At 38.4% G+C, this 23,194-nt stretch overlaps 1 protein-coding gene across 9 annotated transcripts in view; it reads left to right on the forward strand.

Annotated features, from left to right (window-relative positions):
• DMD (dystrophin) overlaps window positions 1-23,194 on the forward strand; it is a 1,947,932-nt gene that overhangs the window by 1,724,972 nt on the left and 199,766 nt on the right. For all 9 annotated transcript variants that reach the window (XM_064483309.1, XM_031445593.2, XM_064483311.1 and 6 more), the window contains one exon: window positions 12,269-12,347. In XM_064483309.1, the coding sequence (XP_064339379.1) occupies window positions 12,269-12,347 (79 nt within the window). The remainder of the gene's footprint in view (window positions 1-12,268; window positions 12,348-23,194) is intronic.

The raw sequence follows: 23,194 nt of genomic DNA on the forward strand, positions 1-23,194 counted from the left end.
CTGAAGGGATAAAAAGATCAGCTAACCAAAAAAAGAAAAGTTTTCTCCAAGATGTGAAACGTGTGTTCAATCCTAGATCAAGGACTAGATGTTCAAAGTTCTATGTATGAGGCTTAACATTACTTTGGAAAAGTCTAGAAGAAAGTTTGTTATCAGTGCAATGAAATCACTTTTAAGGAGGACCGTAATGATACCAGCTCTTTACTCAGGCAAAATCCACTATTTTTTTCTAAACACAAAATCATTAAGTGCTTTTATATCCAACGATGTATATTAACATAACCATAAAAAGTCAATTATGACACAGTGAGGAAAAGACAGGGAAAAAACCCATTTTAATCACTATATTTTGAAAGCTCTTTGTAAACAAATGTGAGATGCTTAAAAGAAGGGAGAATGATGAATTTTTGTTTACCAAAATAAAACAAAGAAATCAACAGCATAAATGTTACGACTTGAAATTTCAGGAATCTCTAATCCATTAACATTTGTGTCACTAACAGCATACAAAATGCCTGTTCAAAAAATACTCCTCGTGTCGAAAAGTGGATATGTGGTGCTAAGCTACATAGACTCTGGACCCGATCTAGGTCCATGGTGTTTTGTGTCATTGCTTCCCCACTTCTTTAGAAATTCATAATACTCTTATGGGTTAGTAATACACAGACATCACTTAAAGAGTTTCTAATTTGTCCCATGTGCAGCCTTCTTCCCATAGGACAGAGGATTCTCGAGAGCAGGGACTTCTCATGTCTCATCTTTGCTATTCTCCACAAGATGAACACAGTGCAGTGTATCTTAACAGCACTTGAAAACGCTTGGGGAATAATCGATTCTTAAGCTCATCTTGCAGGCGCTCCACTCTCGACTTGTTTAGGTCCTGCTAGAGGATAGAAATCACTGAGCCACCCCCATCTGGCCAACTTGAGTATTTATTATAGAAGAGGCAAGCTAGATATGGAACTCCCCCAGAGATGTGTCTGCCAAATGTACCCCCTCCTATTCTGCTATGACACCCACCTTTTAACACAAATGAATAACGGCTGCCGTTTACTCAGTACTTACTTTGTAGCAGATGCTAAATACTTCTAAGGTCTTCCTTCTTTTTTTAGTAAAATGTAGTATTTCTGCCCAAGCCATTGTAGGAATCTTACTAACCATCAGGAGGAATGATGTGAAGGAATTTGAAGAGAATTCACTGCCACCTCTCTTATAATTTCTCCATCATTCCGTCTAGTCTTTGTTCAACCATTTGTGATTTGCTGCTTTGGGATAGTTATCATACCAAACTGCGCCTCAGCACACCAGTTGTCCCTCCTAATTTGTACACATCTCCTTGTCACCTAGGATGAAACTGAAATCGCCTTGACTCTTCCTTCTTTCTGGTACCCTTACGTTAAACCCATCATATCCCATCATACCATCTCTTGGGATTTTTTTCTGGGAACTTACCATTTCTTTACTTTCTCCAGGCTTCAGTTCATCCTAAAACACCACTCTGACCCTGTTATTTCTTTATTAAAAAATTTTATGTAGAGTATGAAAATGTTAGCAGTAGTTGCCGCCAGGGTGGGAAGCAAGGTGACTAGAAGGATATGGTATATGGGAAGCTCACTTTTTAAAGATTTTCATTGTTCTTCTTGAATTCTGTTATCATATGAAGGCATTAAAGAGAAATAACAGTAAATGTTTAAAGCAATTGATTATTTACAAAAATATTTGAATGACTTCCATGAAAAACGAAGTGAAGTCTCTATTCTTAAACCTGAGAGTCAAGTACTGCTCTGGTTTGACTCCAAGATACATTTCCAGCCCGATACTATTCAGCTCTGCCTCTGTTTATACCCCACATCTGGGCCTCTACTAGTGCCAAAAAAAAATTGTTCATTCTGCTCTTGCCACACAGAATGTTTCTTCTGTTTTTGCCCATCAAAATCTTACCCAGCTTTGAGGGCCCAACTTAAAAGCTTCATTCCTTCATTAATTCAGTCCAGATAGTCTGTAAGCCCCATAGCTATTTATGCTTCTTTTAGCACTTTTAGCACAGTTGCCAGGAAAAGAAAGGAGTGAGCATCTGCTGAGTGCTAAGTAGACTCTCCAGCCATGCACTGTACAGTAGCCCATTCTCGGTACACCAGTTTCCTCATAAATAGGAGTACCTTCCTCACGGGGTTGTTGATTCTTTCAAGTATTTAGTTGGATTCCTGCTATGAGATAGGCATGACCTGGATCCTGGAGATACAGCAGGGAATGAAATAGACCAAGTCCTGCGCTCATCAAGTTTACTTTTGGATAGGAAAGGCTTAGATGAAATATACCTATAGAGCTCTTTAAACAGTGCTTGGAATGTAGTACATGCTCTCTAAATGTTAGCTGTTATTACTGTTGTCAGTGTTGTGGTTATTCGGTCTTTCTGTTTATAGATAAGGAAACTAATGCTCATAGACTATTCGATAAGATGCTGAAGGTCAAATAGCTAGCAGGGGATTCCATCTCAGGTCTTCTTGACCCATAGAACTGGTGGCCTTTCCAATATACCGGTGGCTCCGAAAACAGGCTATACATTAGAATGGGTAGAGCTTTAAAGAAAGTACAGATTCTCAAGCCCTAGCCCCAAACAGACTAAGACAGAAAATATAGAGATGCGCTAAAAATCTGTATTTCTAAAAAACTTTCCAAGTAGTTGTGATACTCTGCCAAATCGGAGAATGACCGCCCCATGTTAAAATCTTTCTTACGTTACTTCATTATGCCTATTTATAAATATCTAATCCATAAATGCGTTAAAGATAGGCTCCTTGTTTGCTTATTTATTTTGTTCTCCTTTTTCTCCTAGCAGAGTGCCTTATAAACACTCAATAAGTATTTGAGTAATTAATTGCTGAATTATTTAATTAAATTTGCTCTTAAAATGCAAATACAGCTGTAGTACTAGAAGCCTGTTATGAGCTATCATTGATCTTCCTGGGGATGTTTATTAATCAGCTAAAAACCAGTACTTTGGAAGGACAGGCTAAATATCTGGGAATGGAACTGAGAAAGCCTCCAAACCAAATGTTAGCCCCATCATTCCACGGCCTAGGACCCCTACCTTACCTTGCCCACTCTTCACAGACAACTTCAGGTAAAAATGCAGGAAATACATTACGAAAAATCAAGAGAATTCTCCCTCCCATTTTTGTTTCTTTTAAGTTGACACACATATCTGTTTTGGAAAATAGGGAGAAAAAGATCTCTTTTTTAAAGAAAGAAGAAAGATTCTTTATTCTTGTCACACCATGAACATAGAGTTCACTGCTGTACGTTAAGATTATAAGGCAGGATCCCAAAATGCAGTGGCTGATTATTCACAGTAGACATATTAAGTCAAGAAGCTTATTTTTTCTCTCTTTGCTAAGGCGCAAAGCCTGGGGCTATATGCATTTTTATTACACTTTACTGTCTTGGTTTCACTTGAGGATTAAAAAGAAAGTCAAGGTACAGTGCATGTATCCTGATGGATTTTAGGATTTCTTGCCTTAGTGAAAGGAAGAATCTCATAAAGTACCTCAGATTATTGCTTAAGGAAGTATACCTACTTCTGTGATGACCTAGAAATTCAATCTTTTGTTTCTCCTATAAAAGATCACATTGTATTTTAGATTTTTTCTCTCCTGTAGTTTTCCGCACTATGTAGAGTCACATTAAAAAACAAATAACTTTCCTTTAGATTTGAAGTGAAAATATCTCGAATAGTTCAGGGAAGTGTTAGGACTATTCAGGGAGCTTACACACCACCTCGAGGTTGGGCTGAGGTCGAGTGAAGGAAGAGGCTGGGGGGGTTGGGCTGTATAGACTGAGAGGGGGTGATATATGTCAGAATTTTAACTCCAGTTCTGACAAATCTACCCTGAGAAAGAGCAGAGGTGCATCGCCGCGTCTTCTAACCTTTATTTCGAAGCATGAGTGTACATACTTATTTAACTCGCGCCTCTTTTTCTGATATGCAAAGAAGAGAGAAGGACTGGAGGCTGCAGGATTGGGAAGTTCAGTAGAGGAGATCTTCCGGTTTATTGCTTTGTAAAGAATGGCCTGATACTGGTTTGGCAACTCTGCCACAGTGAGAGAAAAGAAAGGCTCTTTTCAGTGGCCTGGAGGAGAGCTGGGCACTGGAAACAGCAGCTCTGGCAGACAAGGTTCTTTGATATGTGGTCAAATTAACAATGAAGGGAGTCAAGGTCAGGAAGCTTTGGGAATGCTGTGAGGAGAGCGTGGGATTTCAGGAGCATTGATTCCCTTGGTTAAGGACTGCTGCCGGTATAATTCAGCAGGTTATCCCTCCCGACCAGCATCGTCAAGGTGATTAGGAGAACAAACAAATCTTCAAGTGTATGATTACTCAGAATAGAAGGGGTTTGCCGTTGAGATCTTAAAACCATTAAACATTTCTGCTGCTTTTGCTTTTTTCATTTACCTTCAAGATGTCAACCTGCTTTAGTCATCTTTTAGTATGAATTTGCTAACTGCTGTATACATTGTCTTTTTTTCTTTTTTGGATGATACCAGTTCTATTTTACCCCCTGATAATTATTTGAAATTGCCACTTCTGGTCCTCGGGAACACTCCTGTGTTCTGCTACCAGGAGGCGTAATTATGTAATTACCATGTGAGCATTATGCTCCTTATGGCCCAAAATGCCACTGGAAAGGAATGCTCTCATGGCCTCGGAAAATTTTTGCAAGAGTGATATCTTCCAAATGTGGGCTAAATGAAGCTTAAGAATAAATAGCTGAAGCTGAAATGTAAATGATTTCAGGTATTGGTGTTGCAAGGTGTGAGCCACTTGACTTTAGTTCGTGCTGCAAATCATGAGATGCATGAGGAAAGGTTTGAAAAGGGAACCTATTTTTTAAGATAAAATCTGCATCAAGTTACATCATCCAAGCAGAGTAATTCAAGTTTTCTCTCTTTGAAACAAACAAACAAAAAAAAAAAGCAGAAGAAATACCTTCTATGATCTCTTTCCTTTCCATCACATTTTTTATAACTGTGTAGATGTAACAAAAACTAAAGATTTTGACAAATGAAGCAGGATAAGGAGGCTGATTGCTGCTTTTCTAAATTAAAATTAATGATACCCTTAAGGTACTTGGGTCTATGAAGTTGACTTAATGTTCATATAACCGGACTCCAATATCACAGAATGAGGCAGTTACACAAGCATGAAAACTAAAAAATAAACTTCCAAGGTGCATTTTGGAAATTGGTGAGATGAAAGCGAAAAGCTTAACAATGGACAAAGGACTTGCTGTGTGTCCTCACTTGCTTCCCGGCTGATGGAAGAGTTCGCCACAATTAAAGGACTAATGTTTCTGGAGAAGCATTGGGCTGGCTCAAGGCTGAGGCCCCTGTTCACATCATGCCCCGCCTGCCTCGCAGGGATGTACAGCCACTTCATTGTAGGTGCTCTCTGTTTACCCCAGCAGAGTCTGTGTGCTCTTCTGGTACGTTGTACAGAAACACAGGTGGGGAGAGCAGGTGGGTGGGGGGTGAAAAGGTGGATGGAGGAGAGAGGAAAGAGAAAAAAGGGAATAAGAAAAGGAATCAGAGATTAAGAAGACTGGAATAAGCACAGAAATAAACAATGGAAGCAGGAAAAAAACTGCTGAGAGAATCACATAAAAAAGAGGTGGATTAATGATGGTCTCAGATGGCACGCATTAGCATCCATGCCATAAATCACACAAAATCAACTAATAATTATGCTCCTACTCAGAGTGGGCACTGTGTTAGCACTGGTTGCTTTCATGTGATGTATCCTGAAGTCAAATGCAAGAAGCTCTGTGTAATGTGTAAGTGTCTCAGTATCAAGAAAATACATAACTAAGTTCAAGGAAAACAGAATTCAGCCAACTTTTGCATTCACCAAGCCCAGATTGTTTTGCCACAGAGCTGTACCTATTACACATCCTCATTCCAAACCTATCTTAGACCACTTTTTTTTTTTTTGGTCACAGTTCAGAAGTAATCAGAATTAGGAGAACAATGACTGGATTTTATTGGGAAAGGATTACAATTAGTTAAAAAGATTTTAACTGGAACTGTAATAAATGTCAGGAGAGTTTCCAGGATAATGTTTGGGCATGTATTTTTGAGTGTTACAAATAAGGATTTGGAAGTAAGAATGAATTATGAAGCCCTCCCCCAAGAGATAAATGCACACAGAAAAGTGTACAGACTGCAAAATTTCAAGGCAAAAACTCACGAATAGACTGTAGAGAGTTGTTTGTGTGCATGCGCATTATTTATTCACTAGCATCACAGCACAAGGAGAGTTTTATTTTTATGGGCTCATTACAGTAGGTGTGAAGTCTGGTTCTTGCATGCCCATGGATATTTATCAAGGATCTAGACAAACTGAGCGCCAGAAAATTGAAATGTACACTCCCAGTTACATCTTTTCCCAAGACCGGAGTGAATACAATTTATATATGTAGTGCCAGTAAGAACACTTGGACACTAGGAAGAAATCACCTTGTCTAGCAATGTATTTCCACCTCAGGAGGGAATTCTTGGCTCTTCTAAAACTCCAGTGAGGATAAAGACTTAAAAGTAATTAGCTAGCAGGTCAAAAGAAAAAGTAGAGCCCTTGAGAACTTAAAACAAAGTTAAGTAACAAATATTTGCATTTAGATAAATGTATTTGAAATCATTTCTAGGAGCCACAGTGTTATCTCATTTTCTTTCTTCTCCTTTTGGCTTACTTAAAGCATTTTTGAAGGAAAAAAATGAAATAAAGATATTCTTCAAAATACACAGGAATGGACTAAGCTTTGGGAAACAGTCACAGCTGGGAATGGAGTTAATTATCATTAATTTAGTTGAAGGACTTGATGCTCATTCATTATCCCCCAAATTACACTTTCAAGAATACCTTAATAATACTTAGCATAATGCCTAACGTAACAAGAACTTAAAAAGCCTTTTCATTCATGCATTTATTGAATATTGAACATCTTCTTTGTATTAGGCACTGTGCTTAACTGTGAACGAGACAGACAAGGTTCCTATCTTCATGGACAAGGAACTTACATTCTAGTAAATATCTTTTGAATGAACATAGAGACATTTCTTGGAGTGAAAGAAGGGATGTCTCTGCAAAGAGTATGCTGCCTACAGAACTTACCGGAAAGGAGAAAGCAAAGGGAAATAATATAGTCCTCATAGCTCTCAAATATGATTATTTAAAAATTGGAATGAAACAATATGGAAGAGATTTGGGCTCTTGGTTTGTCTTATAAATTATTGCTTTTAAAAATTTTTTAAATCTAATGTTGTAAGCACAATGAATCTAAATGGTTTTCTTCTTTCCCTTTTTTAGCTTTAAGCATCAAAATAGAAGGAAAGAAAGAAGGGAGGAAAAGAGGGGGAAAGATATTTCCAAAAACTTCTATTGGGAATCTTGAAAAAGAAATTCTTCATTCAAAATATAGTGGTTATGGTGAAGATCCTTGAATAAACTATACATTCATTCATTCAACTAGTATTGAGTCCCTGCTATACGCCAAATACTGTCTTAGTCACTTGGGATATCATAGGCAAAGAAAGATGTGTCCCTGTCTTCACGGTCTGTTTTTTTAAAAAGAACTTTTATTTCCCTCTGACATGCTTTTTCTGAAGAATTGCTGCAAACTAGATTATGAGTACTCAAGGAGCAGATGGCGGTGCTCTGCCCATCTGGGATAGTTCTAAAGAGTAGACCCTTGTGTATCAATGGATAAGGTTTCTTCCAGTTCTAAGCTTGCTTGGTCTATGATCTAATAGGAGATACAAGATGTATGCTTCCAAAAGGATGTTATAATTGCATTACTTTTCTATGAAAGGAAACAGAGATATGGCCTATTAATTCAGAGGAAAGTGGGTTCTTTCTGCCTTTTTAAATAATTCTATTTGAACTCCTTTGGATCTTCCTTCTCTGCTCACCTTCTAATGCTCGATTCTACCTCTGTTAGTCTCACTTCCCAATCCTTCCTTTAATGCCTGAGACAAATTGCTCTTCTCTAACTGGCTATGCGTGACATCTAAGTTAAATGTTTCAGTGTTAGGTTAAATTAATCCTATTCCAAATAAATTCATCCACCCTTTTGCCACTCCTCCCTTTTCTAATTTCCGTATTTCCATCAGCAATGTCCTCAATCTCCAAGTTTAGCACACTGGATATCTTGAAGTTTCATTTGCTTTTACAAAACTTACACTCCAACACCAAAGTGACTAGTTCTTCCTTCTTTCAAAATACCTCCTAATCTATACCTTCTTTTCCATCCCAGGCAATACAATCTTAATTCCAACACATGTCACCCAAATCTTATCAATTGCAACAGCCTCTAGCTGGTCCCAGGCTCCAGGTCCCTCTTGAATCTGTTGTACACCACACTGACAGATTCATCTCCCGGATCCTAAACTTCCCTCTCAAATCATGAATCACCTCAAGGAAGTCTTCAGGGGTTCCCTTTGCCTCTGAGGTAAATCTTGAGCCTCAGTGTCTGCAATGTCTTGTTTTGCATTACCTGTTTCCAGCATACTTAGCTAACTGTGTCTCACTGTCCTCTCTCACTCCAACGTTCTGCTACCCCGGGATTTTCCTTGGCTTGTTTCCATTCCTCACCTCCAACCCTTTATGCTTCCAAAGGTCAAGACTGCAGCATTCTTTTCTGGCAGATCTCTTTCAGTATTAACATATACTTAAAAAGTGAACAAGTATACAAGGGATAGATGGGATTTCAAAATTGTACAATAGATAAACAACATTATACTGTATAGCACAGGGAATATATACAAGATCTTGTGGTAGCTCACAGAGAAAAAAATGTGACAATGAATATATGTATGTTCATGTATAACTGAAAAATTGTGCTCTACACTGGAATTTGACACAACATTGTAAAATGATTATAAATCAATAAAAAATGTTAAAAAAAAAAAGTGAACAAGTAATTAACCAAGTAAAGAATGAATTGTGCCAGAATGCAAGGTAGTGGTGTATAATTTCTGGCTTTTGCTTCCTAGTGTGTATATAGTATTGTATACTGGTTTTAAAAATCCACTTAGTAAGGTCTAATGCATGGAGATTATTGTTTCAAAAGTTTATCTAATTTCATTTCCTTGCCCAATGGCTCACAGAATAAAGTGCTTTGTTCTTAAGTCGCTACAGTTTGTGAGGATCTTGTATGCCTTCAAGTTTTTCTCTTTCTTAAAATTATTTCTTTGTTTATTCAGTTGTGCATTCATTCCATGCTATGCCTTTCTGTAAAGATAATTTGTGAAAAGAAGTATTTTATGCTTAATTCTTTAGTTATTTTAAGACTATTTTCTGAATATTTCATTTCATCACATGATACATTTTTAATTTCAGTCTCACTCTCATACATTTTCTTAAGTTTGAGTTATAGGAACAGAAATTCACTTTTATCTCTTTTCACTGCTTGGTAATATTGGGTATACACTGGAAACTACCACCATGATCTTCCCTGTATAAGAAGAAAGCAACCTTCAGATCAGGGGCTTATAATGGGCTCAGTTGCTATACCCATGTGGTCTTCATGAAGCTATCAACCTTATTGCCAGAGGAGATGGCCTGTGGCACACTGGTGTTCCTTCACCATCCACACATGCCCTTGGGGATTTCTGTCTCAGTATGTGCAAAGCTCTCCAGTCAGTGTCCACTCCCATCCTTTCCTCCCCACTCCCAAACTTTCACATTCATCTCTCGATTGATTTGCTTATGAAATGACCCATTCTGCATTTAGAAATAATTACGTATTCCAAACATTCATTTGCATGTGTTCTTCTACAACTCTTCTCTATAATCTTATGATATGACATTCTTCCAGACCAGGAACTGACCTTGCATTGGATCATAAAATACACTGATGACTAAAAGTTTCATAGATTGTACACTAGGTTAAGTCTACTGTTAATAAATTAATTTTAAAATAAAAGGCCAACTGCTTATTAAATATTTATATAATACTTTTTTTTTCAACTTTAATCTCTGGAATAGCAGTTAAGAGCAAGAGCCAGACTGAATGAGCTTGAATCCTAGGTCTGTCAGTTTGCTACCTACTTAAGCTTAGGCAAGTTTTGTCTGTTTTTTTCAATCCTCTCACGCTTCAGTTTCTACATCAATGAAGTGGGGAAATAATATTACTTCCTACCACAGATTATCGTGAAGATTAAGTAAGTTACTTCATATTGTCATGCACAGAGTGCTTAGTAAAATATTAGCCATTTCTGTTTTGTAGGTGGTGCCTTGCAGACTATAACCTATTCCTCTCCATTTATTAACCATAATAGCAACAACAACAGTAGCTGCTAGCATTTACTGAGCAATTATCATGTGATAGAAACCAGCCTAAACACTTCCCATGTATCATCTTATTTAATTCCTCTAATAACTCTATGATGTAGGACATACTGTTGTCCCCTTTTAATGACAAAGTAAGTTCAAATTAGAATAATTTACCCAGGGACATGCAGCATGCAGCATGCAGTGAGTGTCAGTGAGCATTCTAGTTTATTCTCCTGTATTTGTTTCTGTCTCTCCCTCTCCCTCCCTCTCTCAAACACGTGCATACATACATACACACACACTTACCCATTGGTTTGATCAACTAGTCATTCCACAAATATTTCTTACCACTTACTACTGTGTGCAGGGTTCATTGCATCCTGTGGGAGGGAGGAGAGGAGAGGAGAAATAAGCAAAGAACAGTTGCTGCCATCAAGAAGTTTGCAGTCCATGCAGGAGATAATCATATGCGTATAACGAAAACAAATGGGTATGCTAGAAGTGCTCCAAGTGTAAACCCTGTGCTGTAAGAACGCTGAGGAAACAGTCACTTCTAACTCAGGGGATTGGAAAGTTAGCATATAAACATAGAACAGCCTTAAAAAGGGAAAGAAGAGGGCTAAGAGCATTCCAGAGAGAAGGAGAAGAGAGAGTAAGTCTCAGGGGTCTTACGTTGGATGCAGTATCACAGGACAGGCAGAGTTTGGGTGGGAGTGCAGGGTCATAAGGCTGGGAAAGTCGGTTTGAAATGCCCCTCATGTTTTTGTGTGCATAACAATGAAGTAAACCCTGCTTTTTATGGAACTCTACTTAGTTTTCCAAATATTTGGTCCGAGCAAAGATGGACAAAGCTAGATAGAACATATAAAAAGAAGATTGTTCTGAACGCTATGCTAGGTCCGTGATTGATATGGGAAGGTCAGAGCTGGCTTTAGACCAGACTACCTGAGCCACTTTTCACATGAGTTTAAGACCTGTTTACCTCTTAGGAATTATCCACTCCACATGAGTGAACCTGCTTGAGTTCTGATCTATCTGGGCAAGTTCTGCCCACCCTCTAGTTTAGCATAAGCTGTTCAGAACCAAATCAAGAGCCCAAGGTAAGAAGCTAGGATGCCTGGAACCACCACTGATACAGGGTTGGTACAGTGCCAGATGACAAACTATACCGTTTCACCCATAAAATTCTTCCCTTTATTCCCCACTCAGAATGGAATTCACTAAACTGACTGGATACCATGTCAATATATTGGAGAAAAATATAATAGGAAAAAAAGAAATGGCAATTTTTATTCCATGCCATCTAAAGGTATACTTCCCAGTAATTTCCAAGTCTAACAAAATCTGAAATCCGAACGTTTCTTTATTCTCACTCTCTACCCTATAGTTACCCTAAATTTAAACCTTGCCTCTATTTCTCTGATACTTAAGTATCAATCAACACTTGGTTAGTTATTAATTATCAGTGATTAATTATCTATAACTCAATGATCCATTCATTATCAGTCAATATGATTCCAGAAAACATGTCAAAAACAATAGACTAAGACAAAGTATGTATCATTTCTGAGATCCTTTAGTCACCTAGTATAATAGCAGATGGCAACCTCCCTAATCTTTTCATGGAAGATTTGCATTGTTGATGGTATGAGTTGGAGCTGTAGTTCATTTGTGGCTACCAGTGAGTAGAATGTAGGGGGAAAAAATCTCATTTTAACATTGTCAAGACTGCAAATCTTTTTTGTTTGGCCTTGGTTTGATAAAAATGGGTCCTAGAGGCCAGATATAGAATTAAAACAGATATTAGAACAGAGTTATGAATTGTTGCTTTATTGTTCCAGCCTTAGAAGTCTGAAAGATCTTACCAAAAAGGATACATTGTTTTCAGTACTCCTCATTATATACCATGGTAGAACATCATCTCTCTCCCCTTCCTCCCAGGTGGCCGTTGAGGACCGCATCAGGCAGCTGCATGAAGCCCATAGAGACTTTGGCCCAGCGTCCCAGCACTTCCTTTCCAGTAAGTCGTTATCAACTTCCCTTGCTTAACCTCTTCGTTGTATCTTGGTGACTAAGAATTAAGAATTAAGAGTTGAATTACAGTCATCTCTGCCAAATGCACTGGAAGCATAAATCATCCTGAAATACAACTTGGTGAATTAAGAAGGTTAAGAAGAGGAGGACCAATTAGATCATTTTGTCTGGTCCTCAGCTAATACATAATCATTTCCTGTAATGTATTCTCAACTGCTAACTTGAGTAATATTTTTGAATCTAGTAATCTTTTTGAATCTTTAGTTCTGCTTATAGCAGTTCACTTCATAAAGCTGATAATTATAATATAATACCATTATTATATGATAATTCAGTATGTATTACGGTGAATCTCTAATTCTTTATCTCTATATAATTCATCAGCTACTCCCTGCCTACAACTTGGAACTTCAGCCCATTATGTTTTCTTTCTCTAAGTATTCTTATCCCCCTTTATCCTTGACTTCTGTTCATTCTTTTTCTTTTCCATGTTACTATTTTATTATAATCAATTATATTATTTATTATTAAGAAATATTATATCTTTTATAGTTAAATACATTTTATAATTAATACTAAGAGGAATAGCCTGGGTTAACTGAAAGTCTATTATTAGAACATCTTGTTAATATAACAATGCATATTAAATTGTCAAGCTCCTGTTTTCCTCTGATTAATGCTGTTAATTTATACCACTTTTTCTTTGATTATGAAAGTATGTATGTTTGGGGTGGGGTTGGTATTTTAAAAGCCATACTTCTACCACATGGGATTAATATCTGTTAACATTTTGGTGTATTTCCTTCTGGTCATGAATGAGTATGTATGAAAGCTTAACCATCATTTTAAGGCAATTACTTTGTGCCTGGCAATGTTATAAATATGACCCAGCTTAATCCTTAAAGCAACCTATAAGGTAGATACCATCATTATACCCATTTTAAAGATGAGGAAATTGAGACACACAGTCACACAGCAAGTGGATGACAGAGCCAGGCAGGATTCACACCAAAGAAGTCGGCTTTACTTAATTGATATATTTTATAGAGAAGAAGCAATTCTATATGATCTGCCTTTATTCTTCTGCCTTCTTTTATTTTCTAGTCCTTTTCTTTCTTTCCTGTTTTCCATAGGTTAATAAAAAGATCCATGCTCACAGACATTTTAAAGTATTTGAATTGATACTTTCATGGGTACCTCCAGTTGGCCATTGTCTTTTAGAGCAAAAATTCCTAGAAGGTGGTGGTCCTGTGTTTTTTGTTATACATTGATAATGTACTAAGTAAGAAGTTGTCTTATTTTCTTGACTGGGCCTAACCTTATTATCCACATGCAGTCATTATTTGGACAGTGTCACACATGCTTAGGAGGTGCCAAGAAAAACGGGGGAAGTTAAAGCAATATACATAATTGAGCGGCATTGTGGCTTTTTGGAATGTCTGTAGAACAATTATAAACCCTGCAGATTTTGGCTTCTATATTTTTCCCAATTTCTGGTCTGCTTAAATCTCCTTAGTGGCAGCCATCCTATTCAATTTAATTGAGATTAACGGCGATAACATACTTGTAAGTGACTCACAAACCATAAATAAAAATATTACTATTACAAATATTAATGACTCCTCAGACACCACGTATATGCATTCATTCTTTAGTCTCTCTGCCTGCCCCACCCAAATGCCTGTGTCTTCCCCATTAAAACCTATTCTCCAAAAATGGTATGTTATACTCATTTAACCCAGGTGACAGGTAAAGTTTACTGTGTACTTCTCCTGGGTTATTTGCATTTTAATAGGGTGAAAAGCCATAAGCCTGAAGAATGGCTCTCTAGAGGTAGAACGTCAGCCGTAATCTCTGAGCTGTGAGGGAAGAACTTTGAGGGCCCAGGAGGGGCACCCCACACCTTTCACACTGGTGCTCACTTCCAAGAAGGTCAGGCCTGTAGACACAGACGCTCATAAGGACACTAATTCACCTGCTTAAATGGAGCCAGCCCTGGAAGTTGCCAGTTTCTTAACTACTCCGGTGGAATTCGCCAATTTCTTAAATACTCATGTGGAACATCAATATATGCTTTACAAACTTTGCTTACAGATGTCAAAAAGAAAACCAATTTGGTTTAAGGGATATTTGAGAAGTAGGGCAGTGAGACTAAGGACTGAATAAAGATTATTTCTTTGTGTTATCCTTTTTTAAATTACAAAGGTAATATATGCCCCTCAAGGAAGTTTTGGAAAGCACAGAGTACAAATAGGAAAAGAAAAATTATCCGTAATCCCACCACTCAGAGATAACCACGACTAAAAAATGTGGTTTACACACTTTCTTGCAGAGGATTGTGTGTGTGTGTGTGAATTCAGATTCTCTCCTTTTTTTAAACCAAACAGGGATAAAAATATATTACAGTTTTATGACCTGCTTTTTTCCCTTAGAACTGTAATAAAAATACTTTCATGTCTTTATTCCTCTGCAGAGTAATTTTTTAAACGGCAGGGTAGTATTCCCTTCTGTGATTGGACTGGATTTACTAAGACAATTCTAAATCACTCAATATTAAGGTTATTTCAGAATTTTCACTATTTTATATAACTTTTCTTTAGTTATGTGTGTATCATATCTAACATCCTTTGTACACCTGTATAGACATCTCAAACTCTTTCTACCAGATAAATCCCTAAAAAATGGAACTACTGTGTTAAAGGATGTTTACATTCATAAGGCTTTTGATATGTATTGCCAAAACGGATCTCTGGAAAGTTGCACCAAAAACTGGATGCACCATCAAAACCATACTGTAGGCAGGGCATCTCTGAAGTCCTATGTGCTGTTAAATTGTGCTCTTCAAAAGAAAAAGAGCTTTTCCTCCAAACAAATCAAAATATATTTGAAAAAAATACCATTAAGGTCATATTAAGTGAATCTGAATTGTTAGATGTCTAGTAATTTGCTTCCAGGTTACTAGGAATAATAGCAGAGTGATTTCTGAAGCTTAGAAATTACAAATAAAAGAAAAATAAGGATGAGCCACTAACTGCACCCCCTAAACGTGCTCGCTGTCTCTGTCTGTCTCTTCATTTTATCCTCTCTCTCTCTCTCTCTCTCCCACAAACACACACACACACACACACACACACACACACACACACACACACTCCCCTTTGAAAATTACATTACCAGCTGTCTTTGTTATTTTATCAGTAGAGAGAGGAAGCCTTTTACTAAAGAAAAGTATTCACTGTTTCTTCTTGGTGGCCCAATCTCTACTTGTTAAAGAAGTTATTTCTTTTATCTTAGATCTGAGAGAAAAGGAGGAGAGAAAAACATTGTAAAATATGACCTCTATCCATCAATAGACACTAGCTTGCTTTAATACTAGCTTTAATATTCTACTACTTCTGATTGACTTCTGTGACTTAAACCAAGAAAAAGGAGACATTCTAATAGTGTGATTTAAAAATTTATTTATCCTTAAAATTTTATGTATGTTTAAAATATATTCCTGTCAATGATGAATACTGTACTATAGTATTCGCTAGATTAGTAGTCTGAAACTTGTCCATCTTTTGTTATTTTCAAGAATTTAAGGACTTTAAAAAAAAAACAACAAATTTAAGGTCTTTTTTTCTGGCTATTTTCTCACTTCTCTGGGCTTCTGTTCTAAATTTTACTTTTCTCACCAAGGATAACTATATATTTGGGCAAAGGTAGAAATCTCTCTGTAACAGTAGAAAGAACTTACATTTGTCTTAATATTTTGCAAGTTCTAGAATTACCTAAAGGGTCATTTTCCAAGCCACATTCCTCAGAACAGTAATGTTCTGTATGATGTTAATAACTCTCTATTGAAAAAATAGTTCTGAGGTCAATAAGATTTGAAAAATACTAGGTTATAAAAATAAGCAAGTTTCTTTCCTGTTGGAATTCTTGTAGCTTTTAATAGACATTGAAACTCTAAGAGGGGGATCGAGTCAGTGACTCTTATGTCCTACTTATGGGACTATGGAAGTCTTTTTCAGGGACACCAATTAATTTCTCACCAAACATGCCATGGAAAATAGTATAGGAATCTTTGCCCTAAAGTGATATTTGCGAAAGAGTTTAATAATGAGAACTTTCTGCTGAAGGTAGTAAAACCATGATCCAATTAAAAAGAAAATGAGTATTTATGAGGCAAAAGGGTCAGCTCTTTCCTGAGGTTTCCAGCCCGTACCCTACCCCACGAATCCCCTTATGCTGTGGAATTTCCTAACTGGAGAGAAGCTTAGAGAATATCTATGAGTTGTTTTCAGAGTCCTCATTAGTGAATCCTGAAATCAGTTTAATGACATGCAACCAGCAATTTTTTAATGGAATGAAATGGAACAGATTAGAAAATATCAGAGTACATTGCACAAGCAGGGTTAAGTATCACTTTGACACTTTGGTTTCAGTTAGGGGGTTGTGTGTGTATATATACTTATACTACATCACAGTGTAAAATGTATTCTTTCTGTGGGTGGCAGTCCAGAAAGGTTGAGGGTACTCAACTACCCTAGCCCTGCCCTTACTTTAGAGATGACGAAATAGGGGCAGAGAGACCATATGACATAATCAAGATCACACAGATGCGTATAGTGCTCCGGGGCCAGGTGTCATCTCACCAGTGGGGTAGGATATTGGTTAAGAGTGCAGGCTCTGGAACTAGATCAATCAGGTTCAAATTCTGGCTCAGATACTTAATCTGTTTATTCCTCATCTGTAAATGGGGATAATAATAACATATTTCATCAAATTTAAGACATACCCCCCATGTTTTAACTGCTCTGAAATCAGAATATACCTTATATCCAATGGGGTTTTGAATTCAATGAAATATGGTAATACTATCTCATAGTGTTATAATGAAGATCAAATCATTACTTTACGTAAAACCCTTAGAGCAGTGCCTACATAGTAAGTGCTATACAAGTGTTTGTTATTACCGTTGGTATCATTTCTATCAACTCAATGGTATAATTTAGTATCTACCTGTTAGAGTCAAGCTACACGTAGAAGTAGCATTCATTCTCTTGCATTTAATTCTCAATGTAAGTAGTCTCTCCTTTCTGAAAACGTTTTTCATGGATCTCACCTGAACGTGCAGTGTTTTGCATATTATAAGAGCTCAACAGTTACTTGTGTAACTAACGAGTAGGTGAATAATCAATGAGCAGATCCTAATCTCTGTCAGGACCAGATGGTTTTAGTCTTGTTGACAGTTATATTCTCCGTTACCTAACGTAGTATCTGTACTTGGTAAATGTTCAATAAAATCGTATACAGAATAAATTCTCTTATACCCAAAAGCAGAGAGGTAAATTTCCTCCTCCCATTGTTAACACACACACAGTGGCATGAGATTTAGCATAGTGACTACCCCATAGTAGACACTCAATAAATAACATGACCTTTTATGTTGCCTCTCAGCAAAGAATAATAGCGTTCATAACCGTACATAGTCCTTTTTCTGAATGTCTACTGTGCCATGTAATATTTTAAGGGGAAAAGCTGTCTTCGAAATTACAGCATGATCACAACTATATTAGAAAATCAAATATAAACAGCAGAAAGGTCCACATAAAGAAAAGACTGAAAATCAAATACATCAAAATGCAGCTATTGTGTTTTGCTTTCTCTTTACTTTTACAGATTTTTTACTAATAAGCATGTATTTCTTTTATGATGAGTGAAAAAACAGTAAAGGCAAAAATTTTTATTCTCTGCTTTTATTCTCTGCTTCTTAACCCAGTGACCTCTTGCAGTATTAAACTCTGTTGATGGCTGTGGAACTCTGTAAGACAGATTTCCTTTTTACTGTTTGTCCCGAATTTAAAAGCTGTGGGTTTCACTGAGTGATTTTCTTGTTCTCAGATTATGAGACACTGTAAAAAGAAAGAACTGATCAGTTATTTCCTGCAGGCTTTATAATCTTAACTGCCTTAATCAAATCCCTGGTTAACTATTTTTCTCTTGTTAAACCAACCCAAGCGTTTACAGTTTCTCCTTGCTACATAAGGCTAAAAAGTTGATTTCCATCTTGAGTGTTGCCCAAACCTCACCCTCACCACCACCCACTCACACACTTAACAAAAAAGATAGGGGGGAAGAACTTGAAGCACGTTTAATAATTGCTGACATCTCACCTAGCAGTGCTGCAGTTCTTGCTACCATTGTCCTCAGGGGATGGATGAATTTGAAATACGAGTGGGCCAGTAATGTAAAGCTGAGATCGGCTTAAAGAAGCCATCATGATAAAATTCAGGAAGAGGCTTGCAGGTACAATGTGAGATGATTTTCAGCCTAAAGCCATCAGGTAAAATCTCAGGGCAAAATAATTTGAGCCAATTCCTTCAGCAGTCACGTGCCGTCCCGAGTGTTGGGAATTTGGGACGAACACCGTCTAACCTATCAGTGATCCTGGTAACCCCTCCGTAAGTTTGCAGATGCCTGCGAAAAACAGTCACACTGACGATAATTACACTCACTTCTCAGAACCTATTTCTATGGCCCTTTCTCCTTGAGCTCAGATTTGTATTCTCCAATTTAGACCTTAAATTTATTTGCCTTAATAACAGAATGTTGCCTCATTGGCTCTACATATCCGTTTATTTGAACATATGAGGAAGCTTAGGTAAGTTTTCAGTTTCTGCTGGGGGATTATGTGTGCTGGAACTGGTTTATACTAGCTCAGGAGAGCCAATTGTTACATATACCAGAAATTGTGGGCTGGTTGTTAAACTGAACTTTGGTAGCTTGAAATCAGCCATAGTGAGAATATCTTACCCCCACAAAAATGGGGAAATACTGCAAATCAAGATTTTTTTTTTCTTTTTGACCTAGCTGGTTTACCAGAACACCACCAAATTTATTTATGTTATTAAGATCCCCCAAGCCAAGTTCCTGGAGACAAAGCTCAGGACCCAAATATCTATCTGTCTTATGTAGGTTGCCCACTTGTCCTGGTTTGTCCAGAATGTTCTTGGTTTTAGCACTTAAATTGCCATGTCCCAGGAAACCTCCTCAGTCCTAAACATACAAGGATGGCTGCACATCCTAGGCTTAGGTAAAGTTCCAAGGACATAGAGCCTTACACGAGGATTCTAGTACAAGTTAAGTTGTCCAGAGAGCAGCTCTCAGGTGAAGGGGAGGGAGGGAAGCAGAATAAAGTCGGGGGAAGACTGGTCAGGGAGTCAAACTAAGCAAGAAGATGGAGACTAACTTCAGCCTAATCACACCAGGAACTCTGGAGCACAAATTGGTCCATGGAGTTGGCCCCATATCGAGGCACGGGAGCTGAGCTTTTGCTTCCCCACGTCAGTCAGCCATTGGGTGTGGATTTCTAGGGAATGGTGGTCAGCAAGGCAGTTTCCATTTCACTGAGGGAAGTTCTCTGAAGATGAGTACAATGCGCCCACACCAGCCAATGCTCACAGCAGCTGGGGTTGGGTACACCTGCCAGAAGAAGGGATCTGAGTGCAACACCGACAGCATTAACCTCTTCTAGAGTGTATGAAGCTATTATGATAGCCTGTGCATGTTCTGGCTTTCAGGCTAAATGGTGATGCATACCTTGATCTAACCACTAACTAACCACCTCTCCTTCATCATGTTCCTGCTTGGAAATTAGTTTGGTGGGATGGCAGAGATGAGGCAAATACCTGTTTCTTTTTTCATCTTCCTCATCATGATAGTCTCCTCTGGGCCACATGAGTACCTAGGACTGGGAAACCAGGATCAGAGCTCTGAATCAGTTGCATGACACATGGACACTATTTTAGTTGAGTGCTGGCTCTGAAAGGTATGTTTTTACACTCCCCAGAAAATGAAGGCATTTGTGCGTTTGGCCTAGGGTAGCATTTTGTCATCTGTTCCAAAATACAAAGCTTTGCCCAACAGAAATGGTGGAATCACATCCCTGTGGGCAAAAATCATTACTTCCGTTTTTCCATTTGGATGTTTTCCATTTTCAGAACACAACCAGTGTGGGATTACAAAATACTTTTTGATGAGAACTTTGAGGTGAAAACAAAAGGCATTTTGGTGTTTCTGTAGACTTCTGTAAACAATTCCTGGTTTAAAAACCACTCTTTTGAACTTCTGAATATACTTTCAGATATCAGCAGTAACAATCATCTTGACTTCAGTCTACTGCAGGTGTGCTTTGGACTGTGCTGTGTGTCCTTAAGGCGGTAAGGAACAGGGATGGGCTTAGGTGATGAGGAGCACTTTAAGGCTACATGGGAACCTAAAGAAGGACGGGGAACAACAGTCACCATGAAGCATGTATTTGCCTGTCTCCATGTTTGCCTTTGCGGCGGTAGACTTCAAACTGTCACAGTACGTAGCTTCTCTCCTCCCTTCGCCTTCTTCTTACTCAGAGCTTCTACTGCCTGCTGACTTCTGTCCTCTTCTTTAGCTTTCTGACTGTTTCTAACTTCCCATCTAAATTTCTCTCTATGTATTACAGTCAAACTCTCTAAGAGACCATCTGATTGGTTCAGTTATTTACTGTTTATTTAAAATGAAGGCTACCTTATAGGCCTTAGGCTAGACTGTAACCAGGCTTTCTTGACCTGGGCACTGTCAACACTTTAAGCCAGACAGTTCTGTGTTGTGGGGACTATCCTGTGCATTATGGGATGTTGAGCAACATTCCTGGCCTCTACCCACTGCATGCCAGTAGCACCCCACTCCCTCAGTTGTGACAACCGAAAATGTCTCCAGATGTTGTCACAAGTCTCCTGGAGGGCAAAATTGCCCCTGGTTGAGGGCCACTCCTGTATACCAACTCCTGGACAGTCTGTGGTCATAGCAGTGGGGTCACATGAGCACAAAGTAGACTGACCTGCATCTGAGGAATAATTGGAAACTACTTTTCTGTGCTCCTAGGTCCCCTCAGTGAGGAGGAGGAGCCTCAGAAGATAATGCTCAGCTATCTGTCCCTTCAGGAGCTGCCTCAGCTGCCTCACCGAAGGTCATGCCCCTTCCATGGGCAGCTCCTGATTAATGCAAGAGTTTAAAGATGTGGTGATTTTGGCCTCACTCAGGAGAACGCTATCATTCTAGCTCAAGAGCTCCTGAGGGCTGAATGAGACCGTCACTGGGCCTGCATCCTAGCTTGACTTCTCCAGGTTGCCATTCCTGCTTCCTTTCTTCCGCCTTTCATAGGTGTCGGTTGCAAAGCCACAGCTTACATCCTGATCTCTCACCTTTACCTTACAGTCTGCTTCCTGGGGAATGCAGTCGGTGAGGGGGTAGTGTAACTCACAGACATCTAGAAGCATCTGAGAAAAAGGCATTGTAATAGGTTCATTCTAGTCACTGGATAATTTGATTTACTCTTGCTTTCATAATGAGGTTGATGACTTTGTCCAGTGTGTGTAGTGATGATCATTATTTAAGGTGTCTGACCTCATGATCTCCATTAATGGGTAAGGACTTTTGGGACAACATAAAATTACGTCAGCCTCTTGCCTTACACCTAAAGCTCAGCAGCATACATACCAATGACAGACAAGAGTTAGAATGAAGGATACTCAATAAAATAGGTCGTAAAAAGAAATGGGTTGGAGTGTGAGCACCATAAGGGTAAAGGGCATGCACTGGCTCTTTTTTTTTCTCAATTTCATGCATCTAACACCTTGCAGGTAGACACAGGATAGACCTTGATTGAATGAGTAACTTCACACTATAAAATTATTCCCACTCTAAGTTCTAGTAGGGAAGAACTTAGTCTAGTGCCTAGCCTAAAGTCCTAAAAAAGTTGTGAGCTTCACTCCATTTTCAGCCAAGTATGAGTTGATTCATTCTGTCACTCAAAAATACCTATTCAATGACCAGTATTGGTCAAACTCTGTTCTAGGTACTGGAGAAACAGTAATAAATAGAAGAGAATTTCTTTCTCATGGAGCTTGAATTTTAATAGGAGAAGGCAATCAGATCATTGTAAGTTTGATAAAGAGGAATAAAGCAGACTAAAGGGGATGGAGGTAATAGGGGGAAGGGACTCTTTGAATGAGGTGGTTAGGGTGGTGACATTTGAAAGAGAAGTGAGGAGGCAAGCCAGGCAGATATGAAGGTCAGAGGGTCCCAGGTGGAGGAAACAATAAATGCAACGACCCCAAGATTGGAGCATGCTTAAGGAGGTTGGGGAACAATAAGGAGGCTGGTATGACTGAAGCTGACTAAGCGAGATGATGAATAACAGGAGATCACTGAACAACTAATTGCCAGACCAGGTGGAGTCTTGTCTACTGCAGTTGAAAGCCTGTGGAATCTGTTCCTAGTAAGAAGGGAAGACTTAAGAGAGTTCTGAGCGAGGAAGTGACATGGTGTGACTTACTCTGCCTATAGCATCCATTCATTCATTCATTCATAGATTTACTAACACTAGGCACTTGAAACAGGAAGATGAGAAAGTCAGAATCTTGGCCTTGAAACACTCAAATTCTTAACTATCTGAGTTGGACCCATGAGAAGAGATAGTCCTATTTTAAAAATCGTGACCTTCTATAGTTGTGGTAAATAGTGGGTGTTAGAGGAGTGGAGTGAAGGAGGAATTAATTCTACAGTGAGTCAAATGAGATGTTCTATAGAGACTAGTATTCCTGCACATTGTCCCTGAGGCCGCATTCAAATCCAAGCTAGAGACTATTTCATCTGACAGGAGTCTAGCAGAGAATGCTTCTGATTACCTGGCCCTTAATTTCTCTTAGCAAGACTCACAAGATGTATTCAGTGATGACAATCAGGTTCTCCCTTCTACTTAGCCAATCTGATATGATGAATATTCCCCTTTCCAATTTTCTATGTACC

The sequence above is a fragment of the Camelus dromedarius genome, chromosome X (genome assembly GCF_036321535.1).
Source record: "Camelus dromedarius isolate mCamDro1 chromosome X, mCamDro1.pat, whole genome shotgun sequence".
Taxonomy (NCBI): Eukaryota; Metazoa; Chordata; class Mammalia; order Artiodactyla; family Camelidae; genus Camelus; species Camelus dromedarius.